This window comes from Erythrolamprus reginae, chromosome 2 (assembly GCF_031021105.1).
Source record: "Erythrolamprus reginae isolate rEryReg1 chromosome 2, rEryReg1.hap1, whole genome shotgun sequence".
In the NCBI taxonomy this organism is placed as follows: Eukaryota; Metazoa; Chordata; class Lepidosauria; order Squamata; family Dipsadidae; genus Erythrolamprus; species Erythrolamprus reginae.
The window spans coordinates 43,122,545-43,146,313 of record NC_091951.1 but is presented as its reverse complement, the minus strand read 5'-3'; the positions used below and the strand labels follow the sequence as shown (position 1 = coordinate 43,146,313).

General features: G+C 46.1%; 1 protein-coding gene across 4 annotated transcripts in view; it reads right to left on the bottom strand.

The window, feature by feature from the left end:
- Positions 1-1,994: 1,994 nt before the first annotated feature.
- Positions 1,995-23,769, bottom strand: part of CCDC51 (coiled-coil domain containing 51) — a 39,575-nt gene continuing 17,800 nt past the window's right edge. For all 4 annotated transcript variants that reach the window (XM_070735702.1, XM_070735703.1, XM_070735701.1 and 1 more), the window contains one exon: positions 1,995-3,227. In XM_070735702.1, the coding sequence (XP_070591803.1) occupies positions 2,454-3,227 (774 nt within the window). In that variant the 3' untranslated portion in view covers positions 1,995-2,453. The remainder of the gene's footprint in view (positions 3,228-23,769) is intronic.

Here is a 23,769-nt window from a genome sequence, read left to right as displayed (position 1 = left end):
TGGTTCTTGGAGTGTTGAATAGAGATACAAAGCAAACTGAGCAGATAATGGTTGTTTTTTTTAAAAAAACTGAGTTGGAGCCTCTGCAGAACATTTGACACAAGTTCTTGAAGGGGTCTAAAACATTCATGAAAAGTGAAAAGGATTTGGTGCTTTGGCTGTTTTTAAGATTAATAAGCAGAAGACCAAAGATACTGGCAAAAAATATGAAGTCAAACAGAACTGATCAATAAAACAGGTTTGAAGATTGGGAAAAAGTTAAAATATTTGCGTATTAATTTGACTAATGTTTAGTTGTATGTTGTTTCAATGTAATTATATTACAACATGGAATGTGTTGTGGTTGGCTCTGGCCCAGCTCCTGCCCTAAGGAATGTGGAGGTGGATGCAGGGGAAACATCAACATGTCATAGGCCTGTTTTATTGCCGACAGAGCCAGGTAGTACAGTTTCCTCGGACGAAGAAGGTGGGAGTGACTTGGAAGAGGGGGGCTTGGCACACAGCCCAGGAAGCCAATCTCCATTATCTTCGGTCGATTCGGATGCAGAAGTCTTGGACCCACGCAGGGGCAGAGTTATGCGTAGAAGAGACCAATTGAGGACATATTACAGGAGACAAGAGAGGCCGCCTGTGTTTGGGTGGGGCTCTAGTAATTAGAGCTGCTGATACAAATAGCAGCGTGTTGGTTTGGCCATTGTGGAAGATTATCTGATCGCAGTTCTTCAGGACTGTGCTTTGCTGTTTTCCAGACTTTGTTGATTTTTCATGCCTTTGAAACCAAAGCAGAGCAAAGTGTGTGTGTCTCACTTCGTTAGAAGAAGGAGGGCTGTGACGTTTCTTCACAGCTGCTAGCTAAGTACTTAAGGACTGATTAAGGGAATTGTACAACCTACAAGGTTGGTTTTGGGACGAGTGCTCTTTGCAATACAAAAAGGGTGCTTTGTTTCTTTTGAATTTGAATTTTGTGATAAAGAACATTGTTTTGAATTTTCAAACGTGTGTGTGTCTGAAATTTGTACCCTTGAATTTTCGGGAGGCTCCTATCAGAGAGCCCGGCAGAACAGAATGTAGTTAAAAAGATATGTCAGGATGGGAAGTTAACAAATGTCAATACTGGGGAGAATTTCTATGATTAACTATTTACCTGGAAAGTTATTCCCACCCACCTACAGATAATACTATTTTGAAGTATTTTTGATGCACTGTTTAAGCCAGGGGTCCTCAAACTTGCCAGCTTTGCTGGCTGGAGAATTCTGGGAGTTGATGTCAAACAAATTTTAAAGTTGCCAAGTTTGAAGACCTTAAAGTTTCAGGTATTCTTTCCATGGTTTTGCTTCCATGGTGATTCGGGTAACTTGCATACTACACTTTTAAAAAATGAGATACGTCTGCTTAATCAAATTCCTTCATGTGAAATTTGAGAATAGATTTTTGCAACAGAGCAGGGGTGACCAAACTTGGCAACTTTAAGACTTGTGGACTTCAACTCCCAGAATTCTCCAACCAGCTGGCTGGAGAATTCTGGGAGTTGAAGTTCACAAGTCTTAAAGTTGCCAAGTTTGACATATCTAAATTTGTGCGACAAGCTAAAAACCTTGATTCAGATATAAGGTGTTACAAGGCACTAAAGAAAGAAGAGGCTTGGTTTTTACCTGGTTTTGAAATTGCCTTTGGCAGCTTGTTGTTTAGTTTGGGTGAAAGAGAAGGTGATGTTGAGAAACAGGTAGTTATATTGGATGGGCATGATTTGAGTTTTGAGTGGCATGGCTAGTTATGGGTTGATAAAGTTGATATAAGTTAAGGTCAGCGGTGAAATCTACTTCCCTACTGGTTTGGAAGCCTGCACTTTGCGTACTACCGATGCGCATGCTTTTTCACCCTCTGCGCATGCGCACTGCATCTGCTACCGGTTCTCCAAACCACCATCACCCACCATTACCGGTAAGCCCGAACAAGGCCAAATCGGTAGCATTTCACCCCTGTTAAGGTTAATATAGATTTCAAAAATCACTTTAATTAGACATGTCATATTATGAGCACGGAACAGATACAAGCTTAGGTTGTGTTCAAAATTAACTTTATGGTTTTACCCCAAGAAGCCTATTACAGTCTCATTGGTGCTCTCTAATCTTGGTTGTTTCCTTGCAGGGTTTCATCATCTAACTTAATCCTTAGCACTGAAAATTTTACCTACTTTGGATAATGAAACCTCCACAAGCAAATAATCAAGCCTGGAGAGTAATTAGGACCATAGTTCAACCCTGGACTATGGAATATTCTCTTCTATTGATGCACAAGAGAAATAATAATGAAGCATAATTGGTTAAATCGATGGCGATTGTGTGAATTTTTCCCAGGGAGATGTTAAAATTAAACCAAGACACAATTTGATATCAAGAGGTTTCATATGTCTAAGTTTTCATTGGAAAGATTCAAAGCAGGGCTAAAACCTGCTAATTTCCCTTCAACAGTATATAGAGCACCGGGAAGCCGACAGCCAACATGGTACAGGTGAAGACTGTACTGTAGACGGAGTTCTTCTTCATTTGGGTTCCCAACCTTTTTTCGGTGTTGCCCAATTCGAGGACCACCCCTTCTGCCTCTACAGCCCGGCCCTTCGCCTCTGACGGAAGGCCCCCTTCCTCAGATACTGACTGAGGCACAACTTTAATGTTCTGCACTTCCTGGAGCATCTGCCCTAGGTTTTTTTCCAAATTACAAAGCTGCTCCTGCAAACTCCCCAGGAATGAGCTGATTTGTTTAGAGTAGGCCAGCTGCTCCTTGACTGAAACCAAGACTGGGTCTATTTTTAGTGAGGTGGTCGGTCTGTCTTTGGTCAAGGAAGCCCCTTCGCCTTCCTGCGTTGACGTCACCGTGGCAAATTGCAGGATGTCCTTCAGACTGGCGATGAGGTCACCGAGATCCTGTTTTTGGGAGTGATAGGCGGTGGCTTGGTCCCGTAGAGCTTCCTGAAGGCTCGCGGGGCCCTTCTGGGCTTCGAAGACTAAGGCCTTTAATTCTTGCAACCTAACTCGGTTGACGTAAGTGGAACCCAAGACTCCGATCAAGGCCCCCACCACGGAGCCAATGATGGACCAGTTCTTCGTCTTCTCGGCCCTCGTCCTCTCTTTTTCGTGGCTTTCCCGCACGGCGGCAGAGAAGAGGGAGAAGGCCTCCCGCTCAGATTCTTCGGCTGTTAGGTAGTTGATCCGGTACCTTTTCTCTTCCTGCAAGAAAGCCAACAGGTCTTATGAAAAACCATCTCACACACACACACTGCAAGTCGTCAGCAGGGTTGATATTCCTGGAGGGGTCTGTAATATGGTAAATGATTTAGCTTTACTAGATAAATGGTCAAAGCAATGGAAACTGCAGTTTAATGTTTGCAAATGTAAAATAATGCACTTGGGGAAAAGGAATCCTCAATCTGAGTATTGTATTGGCAGTTCTGTATTAGCAAAAACTTCAGAAGGAAAGGATTTAGGGGTAGTGATTTCTGACAATATCAAAATGGGTGAGCAGTGTGGTCGGGCGGTAGGAAAAGCAAGTAGGATGCTTGGCTGCATAGCTAGAGGTATAACAAGCAGGAAGAGGGAGATTGTGATCCCCTTATATAGAGCGCTGGTGAGACCACAGTTGGAGTACTGTCTTCAGTTCTGGAGACCTCACCTACAAAAAGATATTGACAAAATTGAACGGGTCCAAAGACGGGCTACAAGAATGGTGGAAGGTCTTAAGCATAAAACGTATCAGGAAAGACTTAATGAACTCAATCTGTATAGTCTGGAGGACAGAAGGAAAAGGGGGGACATGATCGAAACATTTAAATATGTTAAAGGGTTAAATAAGGTTCAGGAGGGAAGTGTTTTTAATAGGAAAGTGAACACAAGAACAAGGGGACACAATCTGAAGTTAGTTGGGGGAAAGATCAAAGGCAACATGAGAAAATATTATTTTACTGAAAGTGTAGTAAATGCTTGGAGAAACTTCCGCAGATGTGGTTGGTAAATCCACAGTACCTGAATTTAAACATGCCTGGGATAAACATATATCCATCCTAAGATAAAATACAGGAAATAGTATAAGGGCAGACTAGATGGACCATGAGGTCTTTTTCTGCCGTCAGACTTCTATGTTTCTATGTTTCTATGTTTCTGTTATGTTAAAAGCCTGGAGAAACAAAATAAAAGGAAACCCAATGCATCATCAGAAGAGATGGAATGAAGTTGGCCCAGTTTTACTGCTCCCCGATCACGTGCCCGTTTCAAGTATTTGCTAAAGTATTTAATATCAAGTATTTATCTGAATTTAAACATGCCTGGGATAAACATATATCCATCCTAAGATAAAATACAGAAAATAGTATAAGGGCAGACTAGATGGACCATGAGGTCTTTTTCTGCCGTCAGACTTCTATGTTTCTATGTTTCTATGTATTTGATATTTGAAGGAGGGAATGAAACATCTCACCTGCTGGTTTCTGAGAAACAAGTGGCCCATTTGGTGTATTCGTTTCTTTTGTTTAACCTATAAGACTGTGATGGCGAACTTATGGCATTGGTTGCCGATCAGTTTCCGGTCACAATTCAAAGTGTTGGTCATCACCTATAAAGCCCTTCATGGCACCGGACCAGGGTACCTACGAGACTGCCTTCTGCCGCACGAATCCCAGCGACCAGTTAGGTCCCACAGAGTTGGTCTCCTCTGAGTCCCGTCAACTAAACAATGTCGTTTGGCGGGACCCGGGGGAAGAGCCTTCTGTGTGGCGGCTCCGACCCTCTGGAATCAGCTCCCTCCAGAGATTAGAACTGCCCCCACCCTCCTTGCCTTTCGTAAACTCCTTAAAACCCACCTCTGTAATCAAGAGTGGGAGAACTGAAACATCTCCCCCTGCCTATGTAGTTTTCTGTGTATGATATGACTGTATGTTTCAAGTTTCAAGTTCAAGGGTAGCTAACAGCAATCATAGACAGTATACAATAATAATCCAATACTAAAAGCGAATTAAAACCCCTTAATATACAAAACCAAACATACATACAAACATACCATGCATACTATTGTAACGGCCTAGGGGGAGAAGAAATCTTAATTCCCCCATGCCTGGCGGCAGAGGTGGGTTTTAAGTAGCTTACGAAAGGCAAGGAGGGTGGGGACAATTCTAATCTCTGGGGGGAGTTGGTTCCAGAGGGCCGGGGCCGCCACAGAGAAGGCTCTTCCCCTGGGTCCTGCCAAGCGGCATTGTTTAGTTGACGGGACCAGGAGAAGACCCACTCTGTGGGACCTAACTGGCCGCTGGGATTTGTGCGGCAGAAGGCGGTCCCTGAGGTAATCTGGTCCGGTGCCATGAAGGGCTTTATAGGTCATAACCAACACTTTGAATTGTGACCGGAAACTGATCGGCAACTAATGCAGACTGCGGAGTGTTGGTGTGACATGGGCATATTTAGAAAAGCCCATGATTGCTCTCGCAGCTGCATTCTGCACGATCTGAAGTATGTATGTTTTTTTATATTGGGGTTTCTTGTTTTTTAGACTTTTTAAATGTATTATTGTTATTTTAGATTCTAACTATTAGATTTGTCATTATATATTGTTTTTATCATTGCTGTAAGCCGCCCCGAGTCTACGGAGAGGGGCGGCATACAAATCTAGTAAATAATAATAATAATAATAATAATAATAATAATAATAATAATAATAATAATGTCGTCAGGTGGCATGCGGAGCCATATCTGAGAGCACATGAGGCGTTGTCCTGTCAGCTCCAGCACACATGTGCGCGATAGCCAGCTGTTGGGAACTCCGGAGGGCGGAGGGAGGCAATTTTCATTCTCCTGGGACTGCTGGAAGGCTTCTGGAGCTTGTGGATGGCGAGAAACAGACTCAACGGGCCTACCGAAAGTTCAGAAACGAACTCCCAGTAGGCGTGTTTTTCGCCAGCTTCAGAGGCTTTTTTTAAACCTACGGAAAGTCCGGGCCCTTTACAGAGGACTCAATGTTGGTAAAAGAGTTTGGGGACCCATCTGCAACCCTGGAAGCCCAGAACTCCCCTGGTCAAAAATCTCTCTCTGCACTTTCAGCAAAGATTCCCTGTCTGATTTAACAGGGCTGAATGCAATCTGCTTCTCAGCACGATTTGTTCCAAAGTAAATTTCAATAACTCTAATGGGATTTACCTCCCAGTAATTAATTAATAGAATGCAGATTAGAGGCCTACATGGAAAGGGAGAAGCCAGATGTTCAAAGGATGAGGAACACAAGACATTATTGCTGAGCGATGCGGGATAAAGAATACCCCAAAGAAGGCCATTCGTTTGACTACAGACAGGCTTTAGATTGCATTGAAACATAGAAACATAGACGTCTGACGGCAGAAAAAGACCTCATGGTCCATCTAGTCTGCCCTTATACTATTTTCTGTATTTTATCTTAACATGGATATATGTTTATCCCAGGCATGTTTAAATTCAGTTACTGTGGATTTACCGTCTGCTGGAAGTTTGTTCCAAGCATCTACTACTCTTTCAGTAAAATAATATTTTCTCATGTTGCTTTGATCTTTCCTCCTCACAATCACTCATGCCCTCATCACCTCGAGGCTCGACTACTGTAACGCTCTCTACATGGGGCTACCTTTGAAAAGTGTTCGGAAACTTCAGATCGTGCAGAATGCAGCTGCGAGAGCAATAATTGGCTTTCCCAGATATGCCCATGTCACACCAACACTCCGCAGTCTGCATTGGTTGCCGATCAGTTTCCGGTCACAATTCAAAGTGATGGTTATAAAGCTCTTCATGGCACTGGACCAGGTTACCTCAGGGACCGCCTTCTGCTGCATGAATCCCAGCGACCAGTTAGGTCCCACAGAGTGGGTCTTCTCCGGGTCCCGTCAACCAAACAATGTCGCTTGGCGGGGCCCAGGGGAAGAGCCTTCTCTGTGGCGGCCCCAGCCCTCTGGAACCAACTCCCCCCAAATATTAGAATTGCCCCCACCCTCCTCGCCTTTCGTAAGCTGCTTAAAACCAACCTCTGCCGCCAGGCATGGGGGAACTGAGATATACTTTCCCCCTAGGCCTTTACAATTTTATGCATGGTATGTCTGTATGTATGTTTGGTTTTTATAATAATGGATTTTTAACTGTTTTTAATATTGGATTATTGTTATGTGCTGTTTTGCTACTGTTGTTAGCCGCGCCGAGTCTGCGCAGAGGGGCGGCATACAAATCCAATAAATAAAATAAATAATAAATAAATAAACTAACTTCAGATTGTGTCCCCTTGTTCTTGTGTTCAATTTCCTATTAAAAACACTTCCCTCCTGGACCTTATTTAACCCTTTAGGTTAAATAAGGTCAAACGGTAGAATATGACTTTTCAAAAAGGAGAATCTCAGCTCCTCCCATTGTTCTTGTGCAAAACCTATACCAGTGATGGTCATCCTTTTTTGGTTCACACGCCAAAAAGAAGTGTGTGGCATACATCTATGCGCCCACATCCCTTCCCTCAACTCCCCCCTCGCATGCGCACAGGCCTCACTAAAGCCTGAGACAGTGAAAAAAACGGCCCAACGGACAAACAGGAAGTTCAAAAAACATGATTTAGCGTTACTAGATAAATGGTCAAAGCAATGGAAACTGCAGTTTAATGTTTCCAAATGTAAAATAATGCACTTGGGGAAAAGGAATCCTCAATCTGAGTATTGCATTGGCAGTTCTGTGTTAGCAAAAACTTCAGAAGAGAAGGATTTAGGGGTAGTGATTTCTGACAGTCTCAAAATGGGTGAGCAGTGTGGTCGGGCGGTAGGAAAGGCAAGTAGGATGCTTGGCTGCATAGCTAGAGGTATAACAAGCAGGAAGAGGGAGATTGTGATCCCCTTATATAGAGCGCTGGTGAGACCACATTTGGAGTACTGTGTTCAGTTCTGGAGACCTCACCTACAAAAAGATATTGACAAAATTGAATGGGTCCAACGACGGGCTACAAGAATGGTGGAAGGTCTTAAGTATAAAACGTATCAGGAAAGACTTAATGAACTCAATCTGTATAGTCTGGAAGACAGAAGGAAAAGGGGGGACATGATCGAAACATTTAAATATGTTAAAGGGTTAAATAGGGTTCAGGAAGGAAGTGTTTTTAATAGGAAAGTGAACACAAGAACAAGGGGACACAATCTGAAGTTAATTGGGGGAAAGATCAAAGGCAACATGAGAAAATATTATTTTACTGAAAGAGTAGTAGATCCTTGGAACAAACTTCCAGCAGACGTGGTTGGTAAATCCACAGTAACCGAATTTAAACATGCCTGGGATAAACATATATCCATTGTAAGATAAAATACAGGAAATAGTATAAGGGCAGACTAGATGGACCATGAGGTCTTTTTCTGCCGTCAGTCTTCTATGTTTCTATGTTCCATTTTATCAGTATCTTTTTGTAGGTGAGGCCTCCAGAACTGTATTCAAATGTGGTCTCACCAGCACTCTATCTAAGCAGGCTTGTGCAAATACATCTGGGATGCTGGGAAGCAGTTCTCTCTCTGCTCAGCTAGAGAGCCCTGTCATCCAGAAGATAGGAGCAAAGCCCCCTTCTTCATTTCTCTCCCATGGGAACAGGATATGGCCCTGTGTTTTTTTTTAATGCATCATGAAGCACATTTTGGAGGCAAGCAAAGGGAAGATGGAAACAGCTACAGTAATGAATGCGGAGAGCAGAACAAACAGGCTAAATGCAAAGGCTCCAGTTTATGGTGGGATTGTCGGGACCCGACTTTCCCAGACTGTCGGTTGAAGCTGCATGATTGGATCCTGTTGTCCAATGGGCAGCGGGCAGATCAGAGGACCTGACCTTGCAATAGCTAAGCCACGTTTATGATGTGTACCGCCAGCTCAGCCACGACAGGGTTCCCAATACCAGAGGCTCAAATCAAGGCTGTCTATAGGAAAGAAGCTCAAAACAAGAAACCGGATCTGATACTCAAAGATGAGGTTCTTTCTTTCTTTCTTTCTTTCTTTCTATCTCTCTTTCTCTCTCTCCTTCCTTCCTTCCTTGGATTTGCATTCTGCCCCTCTCAGAGAACTCGGGGTGGCTCACAGCATATACCAAAAAACATAACAATACAATTTATCCAATTAATATACTAAAAAGATTCTTTAAAAATTCTAACTTAAAACATTCATTTGCATTCATTCCACAAATCACACTAACAACATTCATTGGTCAGTGGGGAGATCTAATGTCCCCAGGCCTGGCGGAAAAGATGTGTTTTTAAACTCTTTCGGAAGGCAAGGAGGGTGGGGGCGGTGCGAATCTCCGTGGGGAGCTGACTCCAGAGGGCTGGGGCCCCCACAGAGAAGGCTCTTTCCCTAGGTCCCACCAGCCGACGTTATTTGGTCGATGGGACTCTAAGGAGACCAACTCTGTGGGACCTCACCAGTGAGGTCTTCCTTCCTTCCTTCCTTCCTTCCTTCCTTCCTTCCTTCCTTCCTTCCTTCCTTCCTTCCTTCCTATCTTTCTTTCCCTCCCGCCCTTCTCCTGAGACTCAGGGCAGCTCACAACAAACCAAATACAATATATACAAGAAATCTCTATATTAAAATACTCTAAAAACCTCAATACTAAAAGCATTAAAAAATTTATATTCTAAAACCCTAATTCATTTAAACATGAATCATCCACATTCATCCTGTCATTTTCAATCATAGGCTGGGGTAGATGTTAAAATTCAGTGGCCCCAGGCCTATCTGCAGAAGTGCATTTTTAAAACCTTATGGGAGGTTGGGGGTGGTACGAATCTCTGGGGGGAGCTGATTCCAGATGGCCGGAGCCACCACAGAGAAGGCTCTTCCCCTAGGCCCCACCAGACGGCATTGCTTGGGTGACGGGACCTGGAGAAGGCCAACTCTGTGGGACCTGACTGGCTGCTGGGATATATGGGCTTGTAGCCAAAGTGAATGAATATATTCATTTAGGAAACAATATTTTTCCTTCCGTTCAGCTGTCCCAAGTTCATCAATTCATTACCAAAATTGCAATTTTGCAAAGTGACCAAAAGGGGATAGAACCTTAAATTTGTGGAGAAATAAATAATACAAATTGCACGTAACGCATTTTCAATTATGTCAAATTACTGCATTTTTCGGACTATAAGACGCAACGGTGTATAAGATGCACCAAGATTTCAAAGAGGTAAGTAAGAAAAAAAGTTTTTGTCCTCCCTGGACCCCTGCACTCATTTTTGTGAAAAAAGGGAAGGCATACAGAGGATTTGGAAAGCCTGCAGAATGCTCCTGGGGCTGGGAGAAGGCACAAATGCCCCTGTTTTTGCAAAAACTGACTATTTTTTTGCGCCTGTTCCAGGGTCACACCATCACCTTTTGCAGCCTTCTGACAAGCCAAGTCAATGGGGAAGCCAAGTTCACAACCATGTTACTAACTTAACAAAAGCGTCACTAATTTAACTAACATAACCACCGTGGCAAGAAAGGTTGTAAAAGGACCAAAAACTCATTTAACCATTTTTTGACTTAGCAGGAGAAATTTGGACTCAATAGTGTTCGTAAGTCAATGACCCCCTGGTCCATCTTGTCAATATTTACCCCCGAGAAGAATCAAAAAGCACAACCCAGAACTGCATTCTGTGAGATGCATGAATGAACGCATTTTCATTGTTGTGTAACCTGACCTGCATAGCAAGTCCTAGCCATCCATCAGTGGTGATGTAAAAAAGGAGGTAAACTCTGAAATTCTGGGTGTGCATAATAGTAGGAAAAGAAGCTCAGAGAGTTGCATTCTTTTACCCCTGCTGAAGGACAATAATAATAATAATTATTATTATTATTATTATTATTATTATTTATTAGATAATAATAAAAAACAATATAACAGTAAACAAATCTAATATTTAAAAGAAAAAGATATATAAAACCCCAGCAATTAAAAGCATACAACACATACATACCAAACATAAAATATAAAAGCCTGGGGGAGGTGTCTCAGTTCCCCCATGCCTGGCGATATAGGTGGGTCTTGAGTAATTTGCGAAAGACAAGGAAGGTGGGGGCCGTTCTAATCTCCGGGGGGAGTTGATTCCAGAGGGCCGGGGCCGCCACAGAGAAGGCTCTTCCCCTGGGGCCCGCCAAACGACACTGTTTGGTCGACGGGACCTGGAGAAGGCCGACTCTGTGGGACCTTATCGGCCGCTGGGATTCGTGCGGTAGAAGGCGATTCCGGAGGTATTCTGGTCCACTGCCATGTAGGGCTTTAAAGGTCATTACCAACACTTTGAATTGTGACCGGAAACTGATCGGCAGCCAATGCAAGCCACGGAGTGTTGTAGAAAAGTGAGCGAATCTGGGAAGCCCCACGATAGCTCTTGCGGCCGCATTCTGCATGATCTGAAGTTTCCGAACGCTTTTCAAAGGTAGCCCCATGTAGGGAGCATTGCAGTAATCGAACCTCGAGGTGAATGTTTGGATGAAATGTTTTGTTTCAACTCTTTCCTCCTTCTCCACCTCACTCATTTATTTCTGCATCCACAAAATGAAATATGCATATTTTGGGGAATAGATGGAATGCCAGAATGTCTTAATAATAATAACAACAGAGTTGGAAGGGACCTTGGAGGTCTTCTAGTCCAACCCCCTGCTTTGGCAGGAAACCTTATACTACTTCACACAGATGGTTATCCAACATCTTCTTAAAAACTTCCAGTGTTGGAGCATTCACAACTTCTGGAGGCAAGCCGTTCCACTGATCAATTGTTCTAGCTGTCAGGAAATTTCTCCTCAGTTGCTTCGCTCCTTGTTTAGTTTCCACCCATTGCTTCTTGTCCTACCCTCAGGTGCTTTGGGGAAGTAGCCTGACCCCCTCTTCTTTGTGGCAACTCCTAAGATATTGCAACACTGCTATCATGTCTCCCCTGGTCCTTCTTTTCATTAAGCTAGACATACCCAGTTCCCGCAACATTTCTTTGTATGTTTTAGCCTCCAGTCACCTAATCATCTTTGTTGCTCTTTTCTGCAAGCTTTCTAGAGTCTCAACTTGAACTCAAAATGAAGTAAGGAATCAAGTTGGCATTAAAATGCATCAATAATGATATAATATTCCTTTGATTGACAATTATGCACCATCAGATTGGTGATGACTCTTAGCAACCACACTGAGAGGTCTTCTCTGGGATGATCAGTTCCCAACCTAAATCTTCAGGTCTTCCAGTGTTGCACCCATCACCACTTCAATAAAGTCCATCCTAATCGAATTGAATTATTCATTATTACCTATGTTTGTATTTTTATTGTTATTTTTAGTTAGTTTTAATAGTGTTTTTAATATTAATATCGTTCTTAATTGCTATTTTTATACTGCTATCAATTTAATTGCTTTTTTAACATAATTGGGGTTTTATATAATGGGTGACTGGGGTACATATACGTGTGGGTATGAATGGAATGATTGGTATGATTGGGGGGGTCGGGGTGGGTGGGGATATGGTATGGATGAGTTGATTGACAGTAGTGCGAATGACAGATTTGGCCCACCTGACGCCCGGGAGACAGGGGAGGGAGGGACACCGATCTCTGGGGTGGCAGAGGGTCGGAATATTTCAGTGTTGCTGGGGAGAGGCAGATATGGCGGGGGCCACAGAGCTAGCCGTTCCAGGGGAACGAGGGACCGTTGCTTAATAACGGTCCCTTGTTCCAACTCTGTGAGCCCAATCCTGGGTACTGGTGATGAGTGTAACTCTGGCCCTGGACTCAGGTTGCTGCTGCTTAATGCCAGGTCGGTGGTAAATAAAGCTCTCCTCATCCGGGATTTGATCCTGGATGAGGAGGCCGACCTGGCATGTATCACTGAAACCTGGCTGGGCCCAGAGGGAGGTGTTCCTCTCTCTGAAATTTGCCCAGCTGGGTTTCAGATATGGCATCAACCTCGACCCCAGGGAAGGGGGGGAGGAGTGGCTATTATAGCCAGGGAGAGCCTTTGCCTACGTGGACTCATTGCTCCGGAAATTGCGGGTTGCGAGTCACTCTTCATGAGGTTGGACTTAGGGGTTCAGGTGGGCTTATTTCTCACGTACCTGCCTCCCAGCTGCGTGTCAAAAGCCCTGCCTGTGCTACTCGAGGAGGTAGCCGGGTTGGCGGTGGAGTCCCCCAGACTTATTGTCTTGGGGGACTTCAACCTGCCGTCACTCGGCGAAACCTCGGGGTTGGCACAGGAGTTCATGGCCACCATGACAGCCATGGACCTGACTCAAGTAGTACGGGGTCCGACTCATGAGGGGGGGCACGCACCTGACATGGTATTCCTTTCCGAGCAATTGAGCAATGGTCTGAGACTAAGGGGCTTAGAAGCAGTGCCTTTGTCATGGTCAGACCATTTTCTACTAAGGCTTGACTTCCTGGCTCCAATCCTTCCCCGCAGGGAGGCGGAACCAATGAAGATGTTCCGCCCCAGAAGCCTAATGGATCCAGAGGGTTTCCAGACGGCGCTTGGGGTTATTCCAGAGGCACTCATCCACAGTTCGGCGGAGTCTCTTGCGGAGGCCTGGAATACGGCTGCTGCGGAGGCTCTCGACCGGATTGCGCCTTTGCAACCTCTCCGTGGCGCTAGACCCCGTAGAGCCCCATGGTTCAACGAGGAGCTCCGGGAGTTGAAACGCCAAAAGAGACGTCTAGAGAAGCGATGGAGGAAGAGTAGGTCTGAATCTGATCGAACACTTGTAAGAGCTTTTATTAAGACTTACAAAGTGGCGCTCAAGGTGGCAAGATGCGCGTACCATGCCGCCTTGATTGCATCAGCGGAATCCCGCCCGGCCGCTCTGTTTAGGGTGACCCGCTCCCTTCTTAACCAGGGGGGAGTTGGGGAGCCCTTGCAGAGTAGCGCCGAGGAGTTTAACACGTTTTTCGCTGATAAAGTCGCTCAGATCCGGGCCGACCTCGACTCCAATTGTATAACAGAGTCGACTGACAACGAGTCAGTCGAGGTGACTGGGGCACGTACTTGTCCACCTGTCTGGGAAGAGTTTGATCTGGTGACACCTGATGAAGTGGACAAGGCCATTGGAGCTGTGAGTTCCGCCACCTGTTTACTGGATCCGTGTCCCTCCTGGTTGGTCTCGGCCAGCAGGGAGGTGACACGGAGCTGGGCCCAGGAGATTACCAACGCTTCCTTGGGGAGGGGAGTTTTTCCATCACTCTATAAAGAAGCGCTTGTGCGCCCCCTCCTCAAGAAGCCTTCCCTGGACCCAGCAGTACTCAACAACTACCGTCCAGTCTCCAACCTTCCCTTCATGGGGAAGGTTGTCGAGAAGGTGGTGGCACTCCAGCTCCAGTGGTCCTTGGAAGAAGCCGATTATCTAGGTCCCCAGCAGTCGGGCTTCAGGCCCGGTTACAGCACGGAAACCGCTTTGGTCGCGTTGATGGATGATCACTGGCGGGCCCGGGACAGGGGTTTATCCTCTGTCCTGGTGCTCCTCGATCTCTCAGCGGCTTTCGATACCATCGACCATGGTATCCTTCTGCACCAGTTGGAGGGGTTGGGGGTGGGAGGCACTGTGCTTCAGTGGTTCTCCTCCTACCTCTCTGGCCGGTTGCAGTCGGTGTTAGTGGGGGGTCAGAGGTCGACTCCGAGGTCTCTCCCTTGTGGGGTGCCTCAGGGGTCGGTCCTCTCCCCCTTGCTATTTAACATCTACATGAAACCGCTGGGTGAGATCATCCAAGGACATGGGGTGAGGTATCATCAATATGCTGATGATACCCAGCTTTACATCTCCACCCCATGCCCAGTCAACGAAGCGGTGGAAGTGATGTGCCGGTGCCTGGAGGCTGTTGGGGCCTGGATGGGTGTCAACAGACTCAAGCTCAACCCGGATAAGACGGAGTGGCTGTGGGTTTTGCCTCCCAAGGACAATCCCATCTGTCCGTCCATTACCCTGGGGGGGGAATCATTGACCCCCTCAGAGAGGGTCCGCAACTTGGGCGTCCTCCTCGATCCACAGCTCACATTAGAGAACCACCTTTCAGCTGTGGCGAGGGGGGCGTTTGCCCAGGTTCGCCTGGTGCACCAGTTGCGGCCCTATCTGGACCGGGACTCGTTACTCACAGTCACTCATGCCCTCATCACCTCGAGGTTCGACTACTGTAATGCTCTCTACATGGGGCTACCTTTGAAAAGTGTTCGGAAACTTCAGATCGTGCAGAATGCAGCTGCGAGAGCAGTCATGGGCTTACCCAGGTATGCCCATGTTTCACCATCAGTCCGCAGTCTGCATTGGCTGCCGATCAGTTTCCGGTCACAATTCAAAGTGTTGGTTATGACCTTTAAAGCCCTTCATGGCACTGGACCAGAATATCTCCGAGACCGCCTTCTGCCGCACGAATCCCAGCGACCGATTCGGTCCCACAGAGTGGGCCTCCTCCGGGTCCCGTCAACTAAACAATGCCGGTTGGCGGGCCCCAGGGGGAGAGCCTTCTCTGTGGCGGCACCGGCCCTCTGGAACCAACTCCCCCCGGAGATCAGAACTGCCCCTACTCTTCCTGCCTTCCGTAAACTCCTCAAAACCCACCTTTGCCGTCAGGCATGGGGAAACTAAACATCTCCCCTGGGCACGTTGAAGTTATATATGGTATGCCTGTATGTGTGTATGTTAGTATAGGGGATTTTCTTAAACTCATAATATTTTAATTAATTGGATTGTATTGGATTGTCTTTTCACTTGTTGTGAGCCGCCCCGAGTCTTCGGAGAGGGGCGGCATACAAATCCAAATAATAAAATAAATAAATAAATAAATCTCACATGTACAGTAGTCAGCATCACAACTGCTGAAGCACATTGTACATGGCAGCACCTAGAAGCTAACTTATAATAATAACAACAACAACGACAACAATAACAGAGTTAGGCCTTCCACCCATTGCTTCTTGTCCTACCCTCAAGTGCTTTGGAGAATAGCCTGACTCCCTCTTCTTTGTGGCAACCCTTGAGGTATTGGAACACTGCTATCGTGTCTCCCCTGGTCCTTCTTTTCATTAAACTAGCCATGTCCAGTTCCTGCACCATTTCTTTGTATGTTTTAGCCTCCCCTAATCATCTTTGCTGCTCTTCTTAAAAGTTCTTCGGAGAACTTCGGAGAGGGGCGGCATACAAATCCAAATAATAAATAAAATCTTCCCAAAGGAAAGCTGTGTTCTAGAGCAGTGTTTCCCAACCTTGGCAACTTGAAGATATCTGGACTTCAACTCCCAGAATTCCCCAGCCAGCATTCGCTGGCTGGGGAATTCTGGGAGTTGAAGTCCAAATATCTTCAAGTTGTCAAGGTTGGGAAACACTGCTCTAGAGCAGAGGTCCCCAACCGCCGGTCCGCGGACCGGGACCGGGCCGTTGGGGTTTTCCAGCCGGTCCGCGGCGCCGCTGCCCTCCCGGCAGAGGACATTATGCAGGACAGGGTGGGGAGTCGGGCAGGGCGGGGAGAATCAGGAGGCTCCTTTGGCGGCTGGGGGCTGCCTGGCTTTGTGATTTTGGCTGGGGGGGAGTTAGGAAGGTCCTACTTCTCCCCCCCAGCCAAAAACTCAAAGCCTATCTGCTGGATATGGGCGATGAGCGGGACGAGCGGTGCCGAAGCCGGTGGCTGTGGCAGCTGCTGCAAGAGGCTTCCGCGCCGCTCTGTCCCACTCATCGCCCGTATCCAGCAGATAGGCTTTGAGTTTTTGGCTGGGGGGGGGACTTAGGAAGGTCCTACTTCTCCCCCCCCCAGCCAAAAACTCAAAGCCTATCTGCTGGATACGGGCGATGAGTGGGACAGAGCGGCGTGGAAGCCTCTTGCAGCAGCTGCCATAGCCACCGGCTTCGGCGCCGCTCGTCCTGCTCATTCCCCGTGTCTGGCAGAAGCTGCTGCCCGAGTGCTCTTGGCCGGCGGGATTCAAAGTGCTGGGGTGGGGGGTGTCCTGACAGCCCCCCCACCCCAGTGCTTTGCCTCCCGCTGGGACACCCCCCACCCCAGCACTTTGAATCCCGCCGGCCAAGAGCACTCGGGCAGCAGCTTCTGCCAGACACGGACAATGAGCGGGACGAGCGGCGCCGAAGCCAGTGGCTGTGGCAGCTGCTGCAAGAGGCTTCCGCGCCGCTCGTCCCACCCATTGCCCGTATCCAGCAGAAGCTGCTGCCCGAGTGCTCTTGGCCGGTGGGATTCAAAGTGCTGGGGTGGGGGGTGTCCCAGCGGGAGGCGAAGCACTGGGGTGGGGGGGCTGTCGGGACACCCCCCACCCCAGCACTTTGAATCCCGCCGTCCAAGAGCACTCAGGCAGCAACTTCTGCTGGATACGGGCGATGGGTGGGACGAGTGGCGCGGAAGCCAGTGGCTGTAGCAGCTGCTGCAAGAGGCTTCCGCGCCGCTCTGTCCCACTCATCGCCCGTATCCAGCAGATAGGCTTTGAATTTTTGGCTGGGGGGGTGGAGAAGTAGGACCTTCCTAACTCCCCCCCCAGCCAAAATCACAAAGCCAGGCAGCCCCCAGCCGCCAAAGGAGCCTCCTGATTCTCCCCGCCCTGTGGAGAAGTGTGGAGGGCTGCGTCACTAAGCTCCACCCCTCCATAACCCCACCCCCATATGACCAAAGCCAACCCCCCACCGGGCCGTGGAAAATTGGTCTAGCTTAAAGCCGGTCCCTGGTGCAAAAAAGGTTGGGGACCTCTGCTCTAGAGGGATGGCAAGTTGGCAAACAGCAAAGCATGGGAACCATGGCCAAAAAGAAACAGAAAACGAAATTACTGCTAAAAATATCACAAATCATTTAGAATGAAGAGAGCTGCCAGGGAAACAGCCGGATTGCTAGTCGGCAAAAGGTTGGCTGAAAAGGGAAGGACGGCAGGGAAGTTTCCTGGAATTTGTGTTTCCGAAAGACATCCGTGGCCAGGATGGTTTTCTTGGGAAAAGATTCTGAAGGATTAAGTGATGCAGAAGTGACGAGTGATGGAATGCAAGAACAAATTGACAAGCTGGATTTTAATAAAAGGCCATTGAAGAATTCTTGGGAGTATTTTAAAATACTTGGGAGTATTTTAAAAGCCCTTCACGTCACCGGACCAGATTATCTCCGGGACCGCCTTCTGCCGCACGAATCCCAGCGACCAGTTAGGTCCCACAGAGTGGGCCTTCTTCGGGTCCCGTCGACTAAACAATGTCATTTGGCGGGACCCAGGGGAAGAGCCTTCTCTGTGGCGGCCCCGGCCCTCTGGAACCAACTCCCCCCAGAGATTAGAATTGCCCCCACCCTCCTCGCCTTTCGTAAGCTCCTTAAAACCCACCTCTGCCGTCAGACAAGGGGGAACTGAGATATTCCTTCCCCCTAGGCCTCTACAATTTATGCATGGTATGTCTGTATGTATGTTTGATTTTATAATAAGGGTTTTTTAGTTGTTTTAGTATTGGATTGTTACATGCTGTTTTTATCACTGTTGTTAGCCGCCCCGAGTCCACAGAGAGGGGCGGCATGCAATTCCAATCAATCAATCAATCAATCAATCAATTAATAAATCAATAAATTGTAAAAATCTATCAAGAAAAAAATAGCAGTAGCACATAATAATAATAATAATAATAATAATAATAATAATAATAATAGAATAATAATAATAATTTATTAGGTTTGTATGCCGACCCTCTCCGAGGACTCGGAGCGGCTCACAACAACAATAAGCAAAGTACAAATCTAATGTTAAAAGAACAATTTAAAACCCTTATAAAAAACAAACACACAACCTAACGGACCATACATAAACTTCTGTACCACTTCACAGTGCTTTACACAGCCCTCTCTAAGCGGTTTCCAGAGTCAGCCTATCGCCCCCAACAATCTGGGTCCTCATTTTATCCACCTCGGAAGGATGGAAGCCAGAGTCAACCTTGAGCCGGTCAGGATCAAACGGCTGGCAGTCAGCAGACTTAGCCTGCAATACTGCATTCTAACCACTGCGCCACCACAGCTGTAGAAACAGGCAATTTTAATTAAAATTAACGTAGCTTTCCCTGAATGCAGTGAAAAATTCTGGACATAATGCTCAGCTTTAAAAAGACAGACAGATCATTGTTGGCTTATCATTCTACCATCTGATAGATGACTGGACTTAATTAAGAGCCAGGTGGCGCAGTGGTTAGAGTGCAACACTGCAGGATACTTCGACTAACTGCTAGCTGTAGTTCAGCAGTTCAAAATCTGACCACCGGCTCAAGGTTGACTCAGCTTTTCATCCTTCCCAGGTGGGTAAAATGAGGACCCAGATTGTTGGGGGCGAGAGGCAGATTCTGTAAACTGCTTAGAAAGGGCTGTAAAGCACAGTGAAGCGGTATATAAGTGTAAGTGGTATTGCTATTTTAAAGCTGTAGAATCTAGGGACGGCTGAGCAATTATGTGCTCTGCTTCAAAACAAGCAGTTTTGCACAATAGCAATATCCCACAGAGTTGGCCTTCTCCGGGTCCCGTCGACAAAACAATGTCGTCTGGCGGGACCCAGGGGAAGAGCCTTCTCTGTGGCGTCCCCGACCCTCTGGAACCAGCTCCCCCCGGAGATTAGGATTGCCCCCACCCTCCTTGCCTTTCGTAAACTCCTATATAGGCCTATATAGTTTTATGTAGGGTATGCTTGTGTTGTATGTTCTTTTAAATAATGGGTTTTTAGATTTTTAAATATTAGATTTGTTCTCTGTACATTGTTTTATTATTGTTGTGAGCCGCCCCGAGTCTGCGGAGAGGGGCGGCATACAAATCTAATAAATAAAATAAATAAATATATAAATAAATAAATAGAAATTAGATTTCTATGACATATCACAATGATTCACAGCCCTCTCTAAGCAGTTTACAGAGTCAGCCTATTGCCCCCAGCAATCTGGGTCCTCATTTTACCCACCTCGGAAGGACCGAACAATGCTATGGCATTGCATATTACACAGACAACCTTCTCTCACTTATCCTACAGGATCTAAAGCAGTGATGGTGACCCTTTTTTTTTGCTTGGGTGCCAAAAGAGAGCACATGCTTGCGATACCGCGTCCACGTACATGCCCACACCCATAATGCAATGCCCTAACCCCACGTATGCATGCACAACACCCCCTGTGCTCTTCCCATCATACATGTGTGCAGGCCTCACTGAAGCCTCCAGACTTCCGGTAGGCCTGTTGGGTCATTTTTCATCCTCGGAGGGTGAACAACAGCCCAATTGGAGGTTCCTTTCCCAACTTGTTGGTTATGACCTATAAAGCCCTTCATGGCATCGGACCAGAATTCCTACAGGACCGCCTTCTGCCGCAGGAATCCCAGCGTCCGGTTAGGTCCCACAGAGTTGGCCTTCTCCGGGTCCTGTCGACTAAGCAATGCTTAGGGGAAGAGCCTTCTCTGTGGCGACCCCAGCCCTCTAGAATCAACTCCCCCTGGAGATTAGGACTGCCCCCACCCTCCTTGCCTTTCGCAAACTCCTGAAAACCCACCTATGTTGCCAGTCATGGGGATGATTTATATACCCTTCAGCTGTTCCATTTTATGTATGATTTGTTTGGGTTGTATGATTGTTTTTTAATAAGGGCTTTTAAATTGTTTTTAACAGTAACTGAATTTAAACATGTCTGGGATAAACATATATTGGTTGCCAATCATAGCATTTGTTGCCAATCAGTTTCCGGTCACAATTCAAAGTGTTGGTTATGACCTATAAAGCCCTTCATGGCATCGAACCAGAATATCTCCGGGACCGCCTGCTGCCACATGATTCCCTGCGACCAGTTAGGTCCCACAGAGTTGGCCTTCTCCGGGTCCTGTCGACTAAACAATGTAGTTTGGCAGGACCCAGGGGAAGAGCCTTCTCTGTGGCGGCCCCGACCCTCTGGAACCAACTCCCCCCAGAGATCAGAATAACCCCCACTCTCCTCGCCTTTCGTAAGCTTCTTAAAACCCACCCCTGTTGTCAGGCATGGGGGAACTGAGATATTCCCTTCCCCCTAGGCCTATACAATTTATGCATGGTATGTTTGTGTGTATGTTCGGTTTTTTAAATAAGGATCTTTTAATTATTTTAAATATTAGATTTGTTATATGTTGTTTCATTATTGTTGTTAGCCACCCGAGTCTACGGAGAGGGGCGGCATACAAATCAAATCAAATCAAATCAAATCAAATAATCAATAAATAAATATCCATCCTAAGATAAAATACAGGAAATAGTATAAGGGCAGACAAGATGGACCATGAGGTCTTTTTCTGCCACCAGTCTTCTGTTTCTATGTTTCTACATTGGATTTGTATTTTGTATTGCTTGTTGCGAGCCGCTCCAAGTCCTTGGAGAGGGGTGGCATACAAATCTAATAAATTATTATTATTAATAATTATTATTCTAGTTGGCCCGTTGGGTCCATTTTTTACCATACACAGGCTCCAGAAGCTTTCCTGAAGCCTGAGGAGGGCGAAAACGGCTCCCCCCCCCTATTTTCCGGAAGGCCAAAAATCAGCTGGCCAATGTGTACATAAGTGCTGGAGCCGACATAGGGCAAGCCTCACGTACCCTCATATATGGCTCCGAGTGCCTCCTGTGGCAGGAGTGCCATAGGTTGGCCATCACAGATCTAAAGCAAGACTGTATTTCTCAACTCTTGGAAACTTTAAGATGCCTGGACTTCAAGTCTAAGAATTCTGTCGTATGAGTTCCAGCAAGTTCCACAGAGTCAGGTCCCATCAACTAGGCAGTGTTACTTGGCGGTGCCTAGGGGAAGAGCCTTCTTTGTGGGGGCTCCGGCCCTCTGGAATCAGCTCCCCCCCAGAGATTCACACTGCCTCCACCCTCCTCGCCTTCCACAAGAGTCTTAAGACTCACTTATGTCGCCAGGCTTGAGGCAATTAGACCTTAGCTCTTGGCCGACAAATGTCATATGTGATTGTTGTCTGAATGGGTGTGATCGATTTTTAATATAATTAGAGATTTTTATATTAGTTTACTGAGCTTTAATTAATTGGATTTAGACTACTGTAATCTATTGGTTTTTTAAAAATATGTTGTAAGCCACCCCAAGTCCTTGGAAAGGGGCGCCATATAATAATAATAATAATAATAATAATAATAATAATAATAACAACAACAACAACAACAACAAGTGATGAAATACGAAACCCAGCATAGTGATCTCGTTTGCTTTGTTGTATTGACATAATAATAATAATAATAATAATAATAATAATAATAATAATAATAATAATGTGCTGGAACTACCATTTACCAGTGGCAAAGAACTGGTGGGATCATAAACCCGAAAAAGTGGTCGAAAATGAGCAAGCAAAACTACTGTGGGACTTCCGACTTCAGACTGACCGAATTCTGAAGCATAACACACCAGACATTGTGATTGTAGAGAAAAAGAAAGTATGGATCATCGACATCGCAATCCCAGGGGACAGCAGAATTGAGGAGAAGCAGCTAGAGAAATTAGTGAAATACGAAGATCTAAAAATCGAGCTGCAACGACTCTGGCATAAGCCAGTGAAAGTGGTCCTAGTGGTACTTTGGCGCAGGGCCAAAGGATCTCAGCGGACATTTGAAAACCATCGGAATTGACAAAATCTCCATCTGTCAATTGCAAAAGGCCACTTTACTGGGATCGGCAAACATAATTCGCCGCTCCATCATGCAGTCCTAGGTGCTTGGGAAGCGCCTGACTGGTGATGAAATACGAAATCCAGCATAGTGATCTCGTTTGCTGTGTTGTACTGACATAATAATAATAATAATTATTATTATTATTATTACTATTATTATTTATTAGATTTGTATGCCGCCCCTTTCTGCAGATGAATGAATGAATGATTGAATGAATGAATGAATGAACAATTGAATGAATGAATGAATGAACGATTGAATGAATGAATGAATCAATCAATCAATTTCCTCACCAGCCATTCAGAAATTCTGAGAATTAAAATCCACATATCTAAAAGTTTCTTTGTTTGTTTTATTTGTATGCCGACCAATCCCGAAGGACTGTGGGCAGCTTGCCACAGTAAAATAGTATAAAATAGTATAAAACAATTTAAAATCACATTAATGAAGTCATACCACATTATGCACACCGTATCATCTCTTCTTGGGGTCGTTGCCAAGGTTGGGAAACACTGCCTGAGATAATCAGAAGGAATGCTTGCACTTACAAGCAGTAGGAAGCTTTCTGGAGCTTACATTTCACCTATATTTTGGAAGCCACGTGAGGAAAGGGGAACACCCTCCCAGCTCCTCTAAGCAAGTCACGCAAACATTCACTGCTTCATGTCCTAGGGAAGCAAGAAAGAGGCGCGAGGCTCAGCCCTGTTTAGCTTTCTAAGATCAGCCAAGATCAAATGCTGCCATCTACCTGCTAAAAGCTCCTTTCGTTACCAGTTGCTTTGTGGATCCATCCATGGATTTTTCTTGGCAACAATACAGGGTCTGACTCCACTTACATGTTTCAATCACGGTTAGGTTGAAGCTGTCACCAAAGGCTCTTTACACAAGTAGTTCTCGACTTACAACCGTAATAGAGCCTGAACTTCACAGTTATTAAGTCAAGATTACTTGTAGGACTGTCTCCTGACACATGAGTCCCAGCGACCGGTCAGGTCCCAGAGTCAGCCTTCTCCAGGTCCCGTCAACTAGACAGTGTCGTTTGGCAGGGCCTTCTCTGTGGGGGGCCCCGGCTCTCTGGAATCAGCTCCCCACAGAGATTCGCACTGCCTCCACCCTCCTGGCCTTCCGTAA